This window comes from Lissotriton vulgaris, chromosome 2_1 (genome assembly GCF_964263255.1).
Source record: "Lissotriton vulgaris chromosome 2_1, aLisVul1.2, whole genome shotgun sequence".
Taxonomy (NCBI): domain Eukaryota; kingdom Metazoa; phylum Chordata; class Amphibia; order Caudata; family Salamandridae; genus Lissotriton; species Lissotriton vulgaris.
The window spans coordinates 1,641,749,524-1,641,769,564 of NC_141687.1; the positions used below are offsets into that span (position 1 = coordinate 1,641,749,524).

At 41.1% G+C, this 20,041-nt stretch overlaps 1 protein-coding gene across 1 annotated transcript; it reads left to right on the plus strand.

The window, feature by feature from the left end:
• The first annotated feature begins 196 nt into the window (after positions 1 to 196).
• LOC147732985 (uncharacterized) lies at positions 197 to 16,694 on the plus strand. Its single transcript, XM_086958892.1, has 5 exons — positions 197 to 245; positions 4,737 to 4,772; positions 10,973 to 11,410; positions 14,726 to 14,941; positions 16,410 to 16,694. The coding sequence occupies exons 3-5, from the start codon at positions 10,973 to 10,975 to the stop codon at positions 16,692 to 16,694; spliced, it is 939 nt and encodes a 312-aa protein (XP_086815018.1). The 5' UTR covers positions 197 to 245; positions 4,737 to 4,772.
• The last annotated feature ends 3,347 nt before the right edge of the window (positions 16,695 to 20,041 follow it).

A 20,041-nucleotide genomic window follows, 5' to 3' on the forward strand; every position in this document is an offset into this window, starting at 1 on the left:
ATTAGAACTGTTACTATATTAACATTGCACCTGTGTTAAATTATTCTGCGACATGTGTGTTTGCAAATCTACATTTTCTATGGTAATACTTAGCAAAGGACTACGTAATCTCTTAAACAGGTCATACCTTGGTTTAAACCAACAGATACCTATTGTTTTTTTTATCGTTATCTCTTGTAGGTTATTGGCACGCTTTCAACATTTCCTTGATAGGGGGAAAGAAACTGCGCACCAACATATATCATGTAAGTACAGCCAACTGTTCACTCTTCTACACAATTTTTACTTCCGTTCCTAACACTCCGACTCGCCACACAGAACATTCCTTCCAATAAATCAAGGCAGAACATAAGTTTAACACACACCCATTCATTCTTAGATTTAATGCAACACAGTAACTACTCCTAATTACAACATGACACACACACCTTTTTTTTACGTCTGTTACTATTACCTTTTCACGCACACAATGTTAAGAACACATACTATATAACACGCACGGCGAATTGAGTGCAACCACAACAGAACACTCCTTACGATTTTTGTCACAGCTTCACAGCAATACAGTAAACAGGATGATCGGACTGAACAGTGAACAGAGCTCCAGCTTACACTACTCACACACACCTTGTCAGATTATCTTTCAATATTACACGCATACCGCTTTCATTCTCAGATTAAATGTAACACAGTAACCAGTGCAAGTTACAAGATGATACATACGCACCCTTTTTTTTACATCTATTAGTATTAACTTTTCACGCACACACTGTTAGGAACACATACTATATCACACGCACGCCGAAATGAGTGCGACCACATTAGAACACTCTCATTACTCTTTCATTGACAGCTTCATAGCGAGACAGTAAACTGGATGATCGGACTCAAGAGTGAACAGAGATGCATCTTACACTAATCACACACAGTCTGTCACATTAGGCAAAACACTGACTGCCACCCTTATACAGCACGTGCGACTCCAACGCAATCTAAGATCATAGCACTTCGCCACTACAGCGCCAAACTTTCAGCCACAACTTCAAATTGCACATTGATTTGCACGCAAACAGGCTACACTTCACAACATTCACCCGCAGCTTTACTGGCACACAGTAAGTAATACAAGTTACTAGCTGACACACGAAAACAGCCGCTCGTACAAGTACTAGTATTACCTTTCCACAAACACACATCCAATAACACATTAGCCAGGATTTCCGGCCTACAAAAATAAACACTTCACTTTACAATTACTACACTATTCCCAGTCACATTGTAACATTAGGGGAAATAGTACAGCCATAAACCGTTCCCAACACTTCGCCACACCACAACAAAATTTTCATACACACATTCCACGAACAAGGACACTTTCACACACACCCTCTATTACATGCCTACTCACAATCTTTCTCTCAAGGGCAAAATTTAATGTTTACTTAGTGTCCAAGGACCGCATCGGTGGGGGCAGGGTCAGTGGTTAAGGGTCGGGGCGACAGCAACAACATAAAACTGACCATGAGGTTATTCACAGTACCCTGCAGCCGAAGGCTTCGTGCACTGAGCCCTCCCGGCATACACATAATTTTCTCGCTCTCTTTCTCTCTTTGTCTCCCTCCCTCTCTATAGCACACTAATCACACACACCCTGTCACATTAGGCAAAACACTGCATCTTACACGAATCACACACAGCCTGTCACATTAGGCAAAACACTGACTGCCACCCTTATACAACACGTGCAACTCCTACGCAATGTAACATTATAGCACTTCGCCACTACAGCACCAAACTTTTAGTCAGAACTTCTAATTGCACATTAATTTGCACGTAAACAGGCAACACTTTACAACATTTACGCACAATGCATTCATTCGTAGCTTTACTTGCACAGTTAGTAATCCAAGTTACAAGCGGACACACAGAAACAGCCACTCGTACAACTACTAGTATTACATTTTCACAAGCACACATCCAATAACACATTAGCCAGGATTAGCTGCCTACCCAAAAAAAATGGACCTTACACTTACGACACTATTCACAGGCACATTGGAACATTAGGGGGAATAGTACAGTCATAATCCGTTCGCAACACTTCGCCACACCACAACAAACTTTTCATACACACAATCCACTATCAAGGGGACTTTCGCCCACACCCTCTATTACATGGCTACTCACAATCTTTCAAGCAGGTGAAAAATTTACTGTTTACTTTGTGTCCAAGGACCGCATCGGTGGGGGCAGGGTTAGTTGTTAAGGGTCGGGGCGACAGCAACAACATTAAACTGACCATGAGGTTAATCACAGGACCCTGCAGCCGAAGGCTTCGTGCACTGAGCCCTCCCGGCATACACATAATTTTCTCTTTCTCTTTCTCTTTCGGTCTCCCTACATCTCTATAGCTCTCTCTCCCTCTCTATAGCTCCCCTTCCCTCTCTCCTGTCTTCCTCTGTTTCACTCTAACTGTGTTCCTCCCTCTATCTCACTCCCCCTCTTTTCTTCCTCCTCTCTCCCTCCCTCTCCGTCTCCCTCCCTATCACCCTGCATCTCACTCCCTTTCTCTTCCTCTCCCTCCATTTCCCTTCCTTTCCCTAACTTTCCCTTCCTCTCTGTCTTTCTACATAACTCTCCATTTGTCTCCCATTTACTCCCTCTCTATCTTTCTACATTACTTGCACACTAACTGGGTACACTTTCAATATTACACGCACAACGCATTCATTTTCATATTCAATGCAATATAGGAAGTAATCTCTACATAACTCTCCATTTGTCTCCCATTTACTCCCTCTCTATCTTTCTACATTACTTGCACACTAACTGGGTACACTTTCAATATTACACGCACACCGCATTCATTTTCATATACAATGCAATATAGGAAGTAATCTAACTTACACGATGACACACACACACATTTTTCGGTACGTCTCGCACTATTAACTCTTCAGGCACATACTCACTCCCTCTCCATCCCCAACAACAATTCCAGCTTTTAAAACTAACAACAGACACATTCAAGTCCCACATCCTCAGCAATTCTAAACTATTTTCCGAATACAAATAACGACACTACTTTAAGGGTGTCTTTAGTTTTTGAAGCCTCACACACACACTCACCCTCACTTACCCGCAACGCCTCACCCTCACCCTCACTCACACTCACCACCTCACCCTCACTTACCCTCAACGCATCACCCTCAGTCACCTTTAACAGCTCACCCTCACTCACCCTCAACGCCTCTCCCTTTCTCACCCTCACCCTCACTCACCCTCAACGCCTCATCCTCACCCGCACTCACCCTCATTCTCACTCACCTTCACTCACCCTTAATACCTCACCAACACTCACCCTCAATGCCTCGCCCTCCCTCACCCTCAGCCTCACTCACTCTTACTCACCCTCACCCACCATCACGCTCATCCTCACTCACCCTCACTCACCCTCACTCACCCTCAGTCACCCTCAGTCACCCTCAGTCACCCTCAGTCACCCTCAGTCACCCTCACTCAACCCCTCACCCTCACTCACACTCACTCAACCTCTCACTCAACACCTCACTCTCACTCACCCTCAACACCTCACTCACCCTCAATTTCACTCACCCTCAATTTCACTCACCCTTAATTTCACTCACCCTCACTCATCCTCAACACTTCCCCCACCCTCACTAGCCCTCAACACCTCACACACACACCCTCAACACTTCTCCTTCAACTCCTCACTCACCCTCACTCTAACTCAACACTTCAACACCTCAGCCTCAGCCTCACCCTCACTCACCCTCAACACCTCACGCACCCACAACACCTCATTCTCACTCACCCACACTCACCCTCATCCTTACTCACCCTCAGCTTCTCACCCTCACTCACCCTCAATCTCTAAGCCTAACCTACCTTCACTCACCCTCAACCCCTCACCCTCACTCACACTCACTCACACTCACCCTCACTCACCCTCATTCTCACTCACCCTCATGCTCACTCACCCTCATGCTCACTCACCCTCAACATGTCATCCTCACTCACCCTCACCATCACTCACCCTCAAACCATCACCCTCACTCACCCTCACCCTCACCCTCACTCACCCTCAATACCACTCACCCTCACTCACCCTCATCCCCTCCCCCTCACTCACCCTCACCCTCACCACCTCACCTCACCAACACTCAACACCTCACCCTCACACTCACACCCTCAACATTTCATCCTCATTCACCCTCAACCCCTCACCCACACTCACCCTCTCTCTCCCTCTCTAGCTCCCCCTCCCTCTCTCTTGCCTTCCTCTTTCTCACTCTAACTTTGTTAATCCCTCTGTCTCCCTCTCCCTCTCTCTCCCTCCCTCCATCCCCCTCTCCCTTCCTATCACTCTCCCTCTCACTCCCTTTCCCTTCCTCACACCTCATCCATTCTCTGATTCAATGCAACACATTAAACAGTCCAAGTTACAACATAACACACACACACATTTTTTAACGTCTCTCAGTATTAATTTTTTACGCACTCACTCACTCTCTCTCTGTCCCCCTTTTCCTCCCACTCCCTCTCTCTCCCACTATCATCTCACCCTGCCTGTGTGCCAGCCGTGGCACATACACTCACAGCAGCACTAGAGTTCTTAACAGGTCTTTAAAAGACTATTTACATGCTAATGTGGCCTTTATGGCAAAAATTCGGAAAAATATATTCTAAACAATATGTTTTTTTTCTCCTTTCAGATTATTAAAACAACAACAAAAGAAACAGAAGTTAAGGTAAATACTACTTTGCCACTTAGTTTAAAATTTGTTAAAAGTTCATACCTTACAGTCACCTAAAATATTTGTTAGTTCACAAACCTTCTTAATTTACATTTGTTGATAACAACATTTCAGTATAACTTATAAGATGCAGAGATGCTTGAAAGCAAGTTACCATCAAGGGAATAGCAAATTTAATAGCAAATCACAAGGTAAGCAATGCTTACCAAATAGTGCTTTTGCTGTCTTGCACAATTTATGCAAGCCAGTAACTACTTGGAACTCTAATGACCTGCATTATATAATGGACCGTGGGGACGCTTTATATCTCCAAATGCATTCTATTAACAAAGAAACACTTATGCATCCAGATGACCTGCCAAGGTATATAGACCACAATCAAGAGATATATTCACTTTTGCTACGGAATGCTTACTACGGTGATGTCCTTAAACGTTTTGATAAAGCCTACCCAGATATTAGCACAGCATTAAATGTTACTATTAATAAGCACTGTGGTGTTCTACTTTGTATGAATGTTTATGTAATAGCTATTTTCAAACATATGCAATCATACTTTGTATTTGATTCACATAGTAGGGACCATGAAGGCATGCCTCATTCAAACGGAACATGTGTTACAATTGCATTTAATTCGTTTGAAGGGCTAATTCAATATGTTATGAAACTAGCATATAACTTTACACATCAGGCTGAGCAATGTGTCCAATTTGAATTAACACCAATAGATATAAAAGTCATTCAAAGGAAATCCTTTACAAAAGCACTTACTGTGCACAAAAAAAATAGTCACCTACCGCAAGAAAGAAAAATTTGGGTACATACTACTGAATGTACTCCTAATCAGACGATAACATCAACATCAATGTCTTCTGATCATTTACAGAATAAAGGAGGGAGGGAATAGCAATAGCAATCATTTAGCACAATTACCAGGTAATAGTAAAGCTATCCAGGGAACAAATAAACAGTCTCGGAAAAGAAAAAGGGATTCAAGTACATGTCCAACTACAGTTGTACAAAGAAAAAAAGTTAATACAGCTGAAGAAGACATTACCAACAGTCAACTAAGTGCTACTGATAATAACATACCCATCTTCACGCAGGGCCAAAGACAGAAACGAGGCAAACAAATCCATACAATCATTCGCAAATTCCACCGGGAAATATTGCATGGGCCAGAGTACATTTGTACTCTTTGCAATCAACTGTGGCATAAACAAACGTTGCGAAATATACGCAGTGTTAGCCAATCCGAAATTTTCAACAAGTGTAACATTAGTAACAAGAAAACAAATTTTATTTGTAAGACTTGCTATTATTACATTCGCAAAAACAAAATACCACCATGTTCAATTGTAAATGGCATGGGCTTCCCAAATGTACCAGTTGAATTAGAATTATATGATTTAGAAGAAAGATTAGTTTCACCTAGGATACCATTCTTACAAATTCGGAGTCTGCCACGCGGTTTTCAAAAATCATTATCAGGTGCAGTAGTTAATGTACCTGCAGATGTTATGACAACTGTTACCATTTTACCAAGGCAAATTAATGACGCCATGACAATCCCAGTGAAATTAAAAAGGAAATTAATCTATAAATCATATACACATTATGAGAATATTAGACCAAATACTGTAAAAAAGGCAGCTACATGGCTAGCTAAAAATAGTACAATGTTTAATGAATATGGTGTTACGATTAACCCTGACTGGGAGTATATACCTCCAGAAATAGAATCTCACAATGAGACTTCTGAGACAAACAATTCATCTGATAGTTCTGACAACATAGAAGCTGGGAATTTGGATACTATGTTAACAAATGAAACTATTACTAGTAATTCGCTGAATGTGTTAAGTTTCGCTCCAGCTGAACATAACACGCCAAGAGGTTTATATGAGGATAAAGATTCAGAGTTTTTGGCTTTCCCTACTATTTTTTGTGGTGAACGAAGGCCTAACAATAAGGAAAGACACATACCGGTACATTATAGTACTATTTGCCAAGCAGAGTTAAGGAGTTATGATAGAAGAGTCGCTAAATCTATTACTAATGTCTTTTTTAAACTGAAGAAATTACATATTAAGCAGATCCATGGTAAAATTAACATTTCCATCAGAAAACATTTTACAGATGGGAATAAAATAACTGCTAAAGACATTAAATGTAATATTGCCAATGTTTTACAGTTTAATGAGGGGTACAAAGTATTAAAAACTATACGCAGTTCACCTCCATATTGGGAAGGTTGCAAAAAAGATATTTTTGCTATGATAAGGCAACTTGGCATTCCCACTTTCTTTTTGACATTATCTGCTGCTGAAACAAAATGGCACCATTTAATAAATATACTATTGAGAGTTAGAAACTTAAAGGAATGTACAGAGGAAGAATTCTTAAACATGTCTTGGGAAACTAAAAGTAAATTAATACAAGAAGATCCAATAACATGTGCAAGACAGTTTGACTATCAAGTTAGGAAATTCTTTAATTGTGTTTTGCTGAATGGCACTAATCCAATTGGGGAAATAGTAGACTACTTTTACAGAGTCGAATTCCAACAAAGAGGTTCTCCACATATACATGCATTACTCTGGGTAAACAAAGCACCATTGTATGGTGTTTCACCAGTGGAAGAAGTCAATAGCTTTATTGACAAATATATCACTTGTCATAAGTCTGAGAACCCTGTTTTACAACCGTTAATAAATCTACAAAGGCATGGTCACACCAAAAATTGCAGACGTAAACAGCAACGGACATGCAAATATCAATATCCCAAATATCCAATGTCAAGAACGCTCATATTAGAGCCATTAACACTTGAGGAGACAAATAACCAATGGCAAGATAATATGAAAATAATACATGAAGCTATGAATAATACTACTTTTAATACACTTTCTTTTGAGGAATTTTTAGACTTCATTAAAATGGATGATAAAGAATATATTACTTCTATACAAACTAGCTTACAAAAAACAACTATTTTTTTAAAAAGAACACCAGGCGAATGCTTCATCAATAACTACAATAGTACTCTTTTAGAAGCTTGGCGAGCAAATATAGACTTGCAGTTTATACTAGACCCTTATGCTTGTGCAGTCTATATTATCTCATATATCAGTAAATCGCAAAGAGGAATTAGCAAACTTCTAGCGCAAGCTGCTAAAGAGGTAACAAGCAATAGTAATATCAAAGATCAACTTAAACACATAGGAAACAAATTCCTCAACTGCACAGAAATTAGTGCTCAAGAAGCAGCATATCTAATTCTTCAAATACCATTACGGAAAAGCTCACGATCATTTGTATTTATTAATACTAGCCGTCCAGAGAAAAGAACTTATTTAATGCGTGATATCGAAACTATTAATAACTTGCCCGAAAATTCAACTGACATTCAATGCGAAAATATTATTATTAAGTACTGCAAACGGCCACAATCATTAGAGATGTGCACGTTAGCAGACTATGCGGCTAATTTCAACTATGTGAAGAAAAAAACACATGGGAAAGAAATAAATGATTGCGAAGATTTACTTGCAGAACAAAACTTTTACAGCTCAGATGAGGAAGAATTAGAAATAGAATGTAGTGACGGAAATAAACAACAACAGAAACATAATTATGATTATGCTTTAAATAAGCGCAGACAAGGGAAAATAATACGCTTTTGCAGATTTAGCAAAAATAATGAACCAGAAGAGTATTATAGAGAAATATTAATGTTGCACTATCCATGGAGGGAAGAAGAAAAAATACTAATCAACAAGGAAACTTACTATGATAGGTATCTGGAAGTTAAAACATTTGTTGACACACAACTAAAAATCTATAACAAACAGCATGGCGAACTTACAAACATTATTCATGAACAGTCTCATGAAAATGTAATTTCACCTCCTCTATCACCAACTGTTAATATACAGACAGAAGACCAAAATCCAGAACATAATAATAGATATGATTTGGCTCTAGATTTAGGAATTAGAACTACAACTGAAGAACAAAGCTCAACTAACGTTATTTTACCCAATGAAAAATACCAACAACTTATGCAAAACTTAACGGAAGAACAACTTAAATTTGTTTACCATCACTTGCATTGGTTTAAAACTACTAGCACTCCATGCTATACTTTTTGCACTGGAGGGGCTGGTGTTGGGAAAAGTTTTGTAATATCTGCACTATATCAAACTTTACTACGCTACTATAACACTAAGGCCGGGGAAAATCCTGATAATGTTTATATCTTACTTACTGCTCCAACAGGAAAGGCTGCCCATAATATTAATGGCAAAACACTGCATAGCACTTTCAAAATACCTGTGTCGCAAAGTTTGACTTATAAACAACTGAGTCATGAACATAGAACTGCTCTACAAATGGAAATGATGCATGTTAGAGTTGTTATTATTGATGAAATTTCAATGGTAGGACACAATATGTTGAATTTTATACATAACAGGCTTCAAGAAATTAAATCATCTAATGAACCATTTGGAGGAATTTCTATTTTAGCCATTGGTGACTTTTACCAATTAAAACCTGTATTTGACAGATACATTTTTCAGGATTCTACACAAATGTATGGTCCTTTAAGTGCTAATTTATGGAAAGAACATTTTAAAATTTTTGAATTAACAAAAATTATGCGCCAAAAAGAAGATCTACAATTTGCAGAATTACTAAACCGATTGAGAGAAGGCAAGCATACTGAAGAAGATATTTCACAAATTAAGCAAAGGGAAATACAACCTGATGAGACTTTATTAGAAACAATTCCATATATCATGTCAACTAATCTAGAAGTTAATGAAATTAACAAAAAGGTTTTAGAACAACATTGCAAAGATTATCCTGTCTACATAACAGTAGCAAGCGATACTGTTAGTTCTGATTTGTCTGAAAATGTGAAAAAAACGATTCTTAAGCAACTGCCCAAAGATCCACAGAAAACAATGGGCCTTTCACATACATTACACATTGCCTTACAACTTCGTTATGATTTAAGTTGCAATGTGGATGTCAATGATGGTTTAACAAATGGCGCAACTGGTGTTGTACAATTAGTTGAATTGATTAACAATACACCTATTATTGTTTGGTTGTTATTTGACAATCCCAGTATAGGACAAACAACCAGACAACAATATAAACACTTATTTCATTCACAAATACAAAATACATGGACACCAATACATGCTATAGCTAGACATTTCCAATACACTAAGAAATTTATTACCATTATACGGAAGCAATTTCCTTTACGCCAAGCATCAGCACGCACTATACATCGCACACAAGGTGCAACTCTCGAACCACTTTATATACACTTTAATAACAGCAAGATTCATCATTTGCATTATGTTGCTATTAGCAGGGCAAAATCAATACAAAATGTCTATGTACACAATTTTGATGAACGTAAAATTGTAGTACATCCACAAGTTAATGAGGAAATGCACAGATTAAGGACAGAAATGCCACTTGAAATACATATCCCACAGTTACATACATACAGTGCACATTTCAATATCATTGCACACAATATAAGATCACTACAGAAAAATTTTTCATCTATGGTAGCGGATAGGAATATATTACAAGCAGACATTATTTGCTTAACTGAGATCAACACTACAAGAATTGCTACAGCTAATGATTTCACGATAGAACAATATCATCACATTATATTTGATAAATTTCATACATACAACACAAACCATGGGATGATTATGTACTACAAAAAAGATTTATTTATATTGCCTATTTATGAGACACTTGAAGGGATAGACATTTTACATTTTACTCTACAGATTGATAACACAGATTACCTTATTATTATTTTATACAAACCACCCCTAAAAAGTATAACTTCTCTTTTTGATTTCATCACAAATATTACGGATTTTTACCCCACGCACAAATTGATTATTATAGGGGATTTCAATGTGGATGTATCTCAACCAAATGCAAACAGCAAGCAATTACTTGGATTCTTTGAAACAAAATTACAATGTCAACAACTCATTAACAGTTACACAACTAACTACCAATCTATTTTAGATCATATATATACAAATGACCAACTACACAACTATGGTACTTTAGAATGCTATTACAGTGATCATAAACCAATATGGGTTTGTATTTAACATGTTATATCACATTTTCTATTTCAGATGATGTCTATTGAAGAAATAATGAACATTAATACTGATGACAACAAACCATACCAGAAACCAATAAGAGTTAATGTCATCAGCTGCTCAGGGAAAACTACGTACAAAAATGCTAAACAAGAGCAGAAAATTTTATTCCATTTGGCTTTAGCAGATAAAACTGGAACAATAAAATGTACTTGTTACCAAGAAAATTTATATGAGCAAACGAAAATAAACTGTGGACTACTGATACGAAACTTTATTATCAAAAACAAAACAATTTTAATTACAAAGCAAACTAAAGTAACCAAATTTCCCGCAATGACAATCGAGGAGGGCCTGATCCAACAAGCAAACAACATTTTGCATCCCCCTGCACCATCGGCTTCTCCCATCAAGGAAATAAAACGGGCAAGTCTAAAAAGCCTGATGACCGTTTCAGGGACAATAATTGCCGTAAGTATGAACACAAACATGTTATCATGTCAACTAAAAAAAACTATTGTCTCGCATTTGAAAAGTTGGACTTATTAGTATTGTAAATGACATATCTTATGTATTTTTGACTTTTAGAAATTCCAAGTCTAAATAGTCTGATGACTGTTTCAGGGACAATATGTGCCAGAAGTATGAACGCAAACATGTCATCATGTCTACTAAAAAAATGCATAGTTGGCTTACACACAAATTACACATTTAGGGGCCCGATGTAGGTAGCCCTTTACCGATCGCAATCGGCCAAAAATACCGATTTTGGGCCGCTTCCGATCGGTAAAGGGCTATTGAGATGTAGGGGCACATTTTAGGTAACTTTAGCAAATCTGTATCATTACCGAATCGGTACATTTACAGATTCAATAAAATTAACGAAAATGTAATGTAGGTAGGCAATGTACCTTCTGCACATGGCTTACAGAATCGGTATTTTACCATGGAATACAAATCCAGGGTAAAATACCGATTGCGGTGTGCATGCACATGTGTGCATGCACACCTATGGCATGTGACAGACAGACCTGCCCTTAGGGCAGGTATGCTTGCCACATGGCACCTGTGCCTTTTTTGGGGGTGCCAGAGGGTGTCAAAGTGACACCCCCTGCACCCTTCATAATTCTTTAATTACCGATTCGGTAAATACCGAATCGGTAATGCCTAATCATTCCTATGGGCTTCAAAGCCCATAGGAATGAATGGGCATTACCTATTCGGTATTTACTGATTCGGTAATTAAAGAATTGTTAAGGATTCGGTAATGAATCCAGATGTTGGGACCTACATACAAAAATGGGATTTACCTACATCGGGCCCTTAGGAACTTCACTAACAACCTCAAAAAAGCTTGCATTAGACACTCTTTCACACTATGTAGAAAGTAAGAGTTTTGGGAAATATAATAGGCCAGTGCTTTGGGGTATAGTACAAATTCAAGTACTCTCCACAAAGCCAATTTTTACAAAAAATAATGCACTATGGTAGAAAGTATGTTCATTTGGGTCGTGAAATATAATACATTATATTACCATTCATACAACGCACTAGTACTATGTGTTTTTACTGTCACTATTTTGTAGAATTGTTCTTTTTGGGTTTACCAAAAGTACGCAAATACTGTCTTTACATCAATGCCTCACCCTCAGTCAACATCACTCACCCTCAACACCCAACCCTCACTCTCCCTCAACACCTCACCCTCAACAATTCACCCTTAATGCCTCACTCACCCTCAATCTCACTCACCCTCGATCACCCTCAACACCTCCTCCTCACTCACCCTCAATCACCCTCACTAGCCCTCAACACCTCCCACTCTAAAACTCTACCCTTCTCCCTCAAATACTCACTCACTCTCACTCAACACCTCAACACCTCAGCCTCACACTCAACATCAATCACTCACCCTCACTCAGCCTCATCCTTACTCACCCTCAACTTCTCACCCTCAATAACCCTCAACACCTCACCCTCACTCACCCTCAACACCTCACCCTCAACAATTCACCCTTAATGCCTCACTCAGCCTTAATCTCACTCACCCTCAACACCTTTCACTCAATCACCCTCACTCACCCTCACTAGCCCTCAACACCTCCCCCTCAAAAAGTCAACACTTCTCCCTCAACTCCTCAGTCACCCTCACTCTCACTCAACACCTCAACACCTCAGCCTCACCCTCAACACCTCACCCTCACTCAATCACCCTCACTCACCCACACTCACACTCATCCTTACTCACCCTCAACTTCTCACACTCAATCTTTCACCCTCAACACTCCCTCACTCTCACTCACCCTCAACCCCTCACCCTAACTATGCCTCACTCACACTCACCCTCACGTAACACCTCGTCCTCACTCACCCTCACTCACCCTCAACCCCACCCTCACTCACCCTAACCCTCACTCACCCTCAACACCTCACCCTCAATCACTCACCCTCACCCACACCCTCACTCATGTCATCAGGTCTACTAAAAAAATGCATACTTGCCTTACACACACAGTACACCTTTAGTAACTTCATTAACAATTAAACAAAAAACACGCGTTTTGAAAACTATAATATGGCAGCACTTTCCTGTATACTACAAATACAAGTACTCTCTACAAAGCCAGTTTTTTAAATAAATATTGCTATCATTTAGGAAGGATGTTCATTTGGGTTGTTAAATATAATACATTATATGGCCATTCATACAACGCAATAGTAAGATGTATTTTTACAGTAACTATTTTATACAATGCTTACTTTTTGTTTAGGAATAGAACGAAAACACTGTCTTTACCTCAATGCCTCACCCTTAGTCACCCTCACTCATTCTCAAAACGTCACCCTGACTCACCCTCAACACCTCACCCTCAACACTTCAGCCTCAACGCCTCACTCACCCTCAATCTCACTCACCCTCAATCACACTAAACTCCTCACCCTCACTCACCCTCACTAGCCATCAACACCTCCCCCTCAAAAACTTAACCCTTCTCCCTCAACTCCTCAGTCAACCTCACACTCACTCAACACCTCAGCCTCACCCTCACCCTCACTCACCCTCAACACCTCACCCTCATCCAATAACTCACCCTTTCTCACCCACACTCACCCTCATCCTTACTCACCATCAACTTCTCGACATCAATCACCCTCAATCTCTCACCCTCAACACTCACTCACTCTCACACTCAACTCCTCACCCTAAATGACCCTCACTCACCCTCACTCACACTCACGCTCATCGTTACTCACCCTCAACTTCTCACCCTCACTCACCTTCAATCTCTCATCCTCACCCTCTCACCCTCACTCACCCTCACCCTCACCCACCATCACTTACATTCAACCTCACCCTCACGTAACACCTCATCCTCACTCACCCTCACTCCCCATCAACTCCTCACACTCAACACCTCACACTCAATAACTCACCGTCACCCTCACTCATGTCATCATGTCTACTTTAAAAATGCATAGTTGACTTACACACACATTACACCTTTAGTAACTTCAATAACTAACTGAAAAAAATTAGAATTATACACTCTTCACACATAGTAGCAAGTACTAGTTTTGAAAAATATAAGATGGCAGTGCTTTGGTGTATACTACAAAGACAAGTACTATCTACAAGGCCATTTTTTGCAATAAACAATTCAATCTTTTAGAAAGGAGGTTCATTTGGGTCGTTAAATATGATACATTATATAGCCTTTCATACAATGCACTAGTAATATCTGTTTTTACAATCACTATTTAATAGAATGCTTTCTTTTTGTGTAGGAAGAGGACGCAAAAACGGTGTTTATCAATGGGCAAGATACCCCACTCAAATCCATTACAATAAAAGATGCAACTGATGATATAAAAGTGACACTGTGGAGAGAAGCGTCACTATTTAAAATACATCTTGGCAAATATGTGACCCTGACTCACGTCACTGTACATGAATTCAATTGCCAAAAAATATTGAATACAACGCGCCATAGCAAAATGGAGGTAAGCACAACAAACAAAAGCTTTTGCAATTATCTCTTTTCAGCCACTCTTGGAATTTCACCCAGTCTTGCCCTTTCACCCACTCTGCCCCTTCCACCCACTCTGGACATTTTACCCACTCGGGACATTTCAGCCACTTGGGACCTTTCACCCACTCGGGGGCTTTCACCCACTCGGGACCTTTCACCCACTCGGGACCTTTCAACAACTCTGGCCCTTTCACACACTCTAGGCCTATCACCCAATCTAGACTTATCACCCATTCTAGACTTATCACCCACTCTAGACTTATCACCCACTCTCATCCTCACCCACCCTCAACAACTCACCATCAACACCTCACCCTCATACTCACTCACCCTCAACACCTCACCCTCATTCACCCTCACTCACCGTCAACACACTATCACACTACAACAACAAACAAATACTTACCACCACAGCAACACTTCACTCACCATCAACACCTCACCCTTAACTCCTCACTCACCCTCAATCCTAATCATCATCAATCACCCTCAACATCTCACACTCAACACCACTCTCATACTCACTCACCCTCACTCACCCTCAAAACATCACCCTCATTCACCCTCACTTACCGTCAACACACTATCACACTACAACTACAAACAAACACTTACCACCACAGCAACACTTCACTCACCCTAAACACCTCACCCTTAACTCCTCACTCTCACTCATCCTCAATCACCCTCAACACCTCACCCTCACTCACCCTCAACGCCTCACCCACACTCACCCTCACACTCAGCTTCTCACCCTCAGCCTCAACACCTCACTCTCACTCACCCTCAACGCCTCACCCTCAGTCAATCTCAACACATCACTCACCCTCACTCTCACTCACCCTCAATCACACTCAACACCTCACCCTCAACACCTCACTCACCCTCAGCCCCTCACCCTCACTCACCCTCAACTCCTCACCCTCACTCATCCTCACTCACCCTCAACACCTCCCCCTCATTCTCACTCACTCTCACTCTCACTCACCCTCATACTCACTCACCCTCAACACACTATCACACTACAACCACACACAAAAACTTACCACCACAACACCACTTCAATCACGCTCAACACCTCCCCATCAGCCCCTTACTTACCCTCACTCTCACTCATCCTCAAACACTGACTCACCCTCAATCTCACTCACCCTCAACGCCTCACCCTCACTCACCCTCAACACCTCACCCTCACTCACCCTCAACACACTATCACACTACAACCACACAAAAAAACTATTACCACCACCTATCACCCACTCTCGACCTATCACCCACTCAAACCCTATCAACAACTGGGACCCTTTCACCTACTCAGTCCATTTCACCCAATGTGTCCCTTTCAACCACTCTGTCCCTTTCACCCACTATAGGCCTTACACAAAAAATAAAGTATACAAATTTAAAAAATAATTGTTGCTTTTGTTTTCTCTCAACAGGTAACAGCCCCACCAGAGGAAAAGATGGACATTCTAATTTATGGTGTTGAAAGCTCTACTGAGCAAACAAGTATTATTACAATAAAAGTGACAAACACAGACGAATATCAATCGATGCCCATCGAAAACGAGATCTTAATTAAATGGTTTATGTTAGATGAGGAAGTTGACAACATCGGAGATGCCCTTGTCCATTTTTTGCCACAAACTTTTGAAGTTGTCTTTTGTAATGGGCAAATCATAAAGATTCTGAAAGAAAAAGACGATGAAATATGTTCTGAATAAATTTTGCATGTTGCCAGGATATCTTTTTTTTGTACAAAGTTAAATAATAAATATTTGTGTTTTTTTGTTAAAAATAAAAAAGTGTGGAATACAAATTTTACAACTTCTATGGTAATTTTTTCAATACAAAAGGCAAATTATAACTAATACACTCAATTTATACAACATAGTCACACCCACATACAACATTCAGCCAATCCATTTGACATTACAAAAACATATACAAAATACACATACTTTGTAGCTTGCACGCACTACAGTATTATGTATGAATGAGACTGTTGAGCTAAATACGCCTGTGCTGGTGCTGAGTTATGCTGTGTTGTTGAGCAATGTTACTGTGGGGGGCCGAATGTTAAGGTGGTATTGCTGCGTGTTGCATTGGTGGACATCACAAATTTGGTTGTTGGGAGAAGTGCAACTGTTGTTGGGATGAGTTATGCTGTGGTGGTAATAGTTCAACACTAACACAGCACAACTCATCATCAACACATCACAACAACAGCATTAGGAAGCACCACACTAACAACACTCATCAACACACCAACATCACTCTACACCACCACAACATCATCATTCTACAACAACAACATACAAAAACACAAACACACTTTACTTTAAAATAACGAGTCACACATACAAAACACTCACATTTGCCAATCACACCCTCACTCACACTCACTCACCCTCAACTCATCACCCACCCTGAATTACACTCACTCACCCTCAACACCTCACCCTCACTCTCCCTCAACACCTCACCCTCACTCACCCTCAAAACATTACCATCACCCTCGCCCACCTTCACTCACCATCAACACCTCACCCTCAATCATCATCAATCACCCTCTACACCTCACACTCAACACCTCACTCTCATACTCACTCACCCTCACTCACCCTCACTCACCCTCAAAACATCACCCTCATTCACCCTCACTCATCGTCAACACACTATCACACTACAACTACTAACAAACACTTACAACCACAGCAACACTTCACTCACCCTAAACACCTCACCCTTAACTCCTCACTCACACTCACTCTCACTCATCCTCAATCACCCCCAACACCTCACCCTCCTACTCACTCACCCTCAACACCTCACCCTCATTCACCCTCACTCACCGTCAACACACTATCACACTACAACAACAAACAAATACTTACCACCACAGCAACACTTCACTCACCCTCAACACCTCACCCTTAACTCCTCACTCACCCTCAATCTCAATCATCATCAATCACCCTCTACACCTCACACTCAACACCTCACTCTCATACTCACTCACCCTCACTCACCCTCACTCACCCTCAAAACATCACCCTCATTCACCCTCACTCATCGTCAACACACTATCACACTACAACTACAAACAAACACTTACCACCACAGCAACACTTCACTCACCCTAAACACCTCACCCTTAACTCCTCACTCACACTCACTCTCACTCATCCTCAATCACCATCAACACCTCCCCCTCATTCTCACTCACTCTCACCCTCACTCACCCTCATACTCACTCACCCTCAACACACTATCACACTACAACCACACAATGCCTCACCCTCAACGCCTCACCCACACTCACCCTCAGCTCCTCACCCTCAGCCTCAACACCTCACCCTCACTCACCCTCAACGCCTCACCCTCAGTCAACCTCAACACATCACTCACCCTCACTATCACTCATCCTCAATCACACTCAACACCTCACCCTCAACACCTCACTCACCCTCAGCCACTCACCCTCACTCACCCTCAACTCCTCACCCTCACTCATCCTCACTCACCATCAACACCTCCCCCTCATTCTCACTCACTCTCACCCTCACTCACCCTCATACTCACTCACCCTCAACACACTATCACACTACAACCACACACAAAGACTTACCACCACAACACCACTTCAATCACGCTCAACACCTCCCCATCAACACCTTACTTGCCCTCACTCTCACTCATCCTCAATCACCCTCAACACCTCACCCTCACTCACCCTCAACGCCTCACTCACCCTCATAGCCTCACCCACCCTCAACACCTCACACTGACTCACCCTCAATCTCACTCACCCTCAACGCCTCACCCTCACTCACCCTCAACACCTCACCCTCACTCACCCTCAACACACTATCACACTACAACCACACAAAAAACAATTACCACCACAACACCACTCATCACCACTGCAGCAAACAAAGGTCATACAATCAAAACATGTACCCTTTTAACAGTCACACACACAACAACAGCTATCAATGGCCACTTTCACCAGGCATACACACACAACAGTCATCAGTACTGCAGTACTATGTCTAAATGAGACTGTTGGTGTGCAAAATACGGATGTGGAAGTGCAGAGTAATGCAGTGTTGTTGCTCAATGGTACTGTGGGGCTGCAGAAAGATAAAGTGGGATTGCTGCATGTTGCATTCGTGGACATCAGTGATGCCATTGTTGGGAGAAGTGCAACTGTTGTGGTGCTAAGTTATGCTGTGGTGGTAATTATTAAACATCAACACAGCACCACTCATCACTAGCACAGAACAACACATCACAACTACAGCATTACTAAGCACCACACACTCACATGCCCACACGCTCACACACCCCCACCCTCACACACATCCACACTCACACACTCTCACACATCCTCGCACACCCACTCACATTCTCAATAAGCCTCATAGCCTCACGCTCGCCAACAATCACTCACCCTCACCCTCACACCGTCACCCTCACACCATCATCCTCTCACCCTCAACACCTCACCCTCACTCACCATCAACACACTATCACACTACAACTACACACAAACACTTACAACCACAGCACCACTCATTACCACTACAGCATTACTCAGCAGACAAACTACATACAATCCAAACATGTGCGCTTTTAACAGGCACACACACTAATAGCTAGCAATGGACACTTTCACAAGCCGTACACACACAACAGTCATCAGTGCATCCTTTCACCATGCATACACCCACACAAACAGCCATCAAGCCACGCTTTCAACAGTCACACACACCAACAGGCCAAAGTGCACGCTTTAGAACAACTTTTTGTACGTTGCACACACATTCACAGCTATACAAGCATGCTTTGGTGCTGTACAGTACTGCAGTTCTATGTCTAAATGAGACTGGGGGAGTTGTAAATACAGCTCTACTGGCAAAGAGTGATGATCTCATGTTGCTCAATTGTAGTGTGGGGATGCCGAATGTTAATAATGTGCTATTGCTGGCGAAATGGACATAAGGGAGGCCGTGCAAGAGGAAATTACTACACACAAGGCAAGTGCGACCGAAAAACACGTACGGCA

Coding starts and splice junctions, on each gene's coding strand:
- LOC147732985 (XM_086958892.1), top strand. CDS start 10,973: ATGATGTCTATTGAAGAAATAATGAACATTAATACTGATGACAACAAA. Junction 11,411..14,725: donor TTTCAGGGACAATAATTGCC/GTAAGTATGAAC, acceptor CTTTTTGTGTAG/GAAGAGGACGCAAAAACGGT. Junction 14,942..16,409: donor CGCGCCATAGCAAAATGGAG/GTAAGCACAACA, acceptor TTCTCTCAACAG/GTAACAGCCCCACCAGAGGA.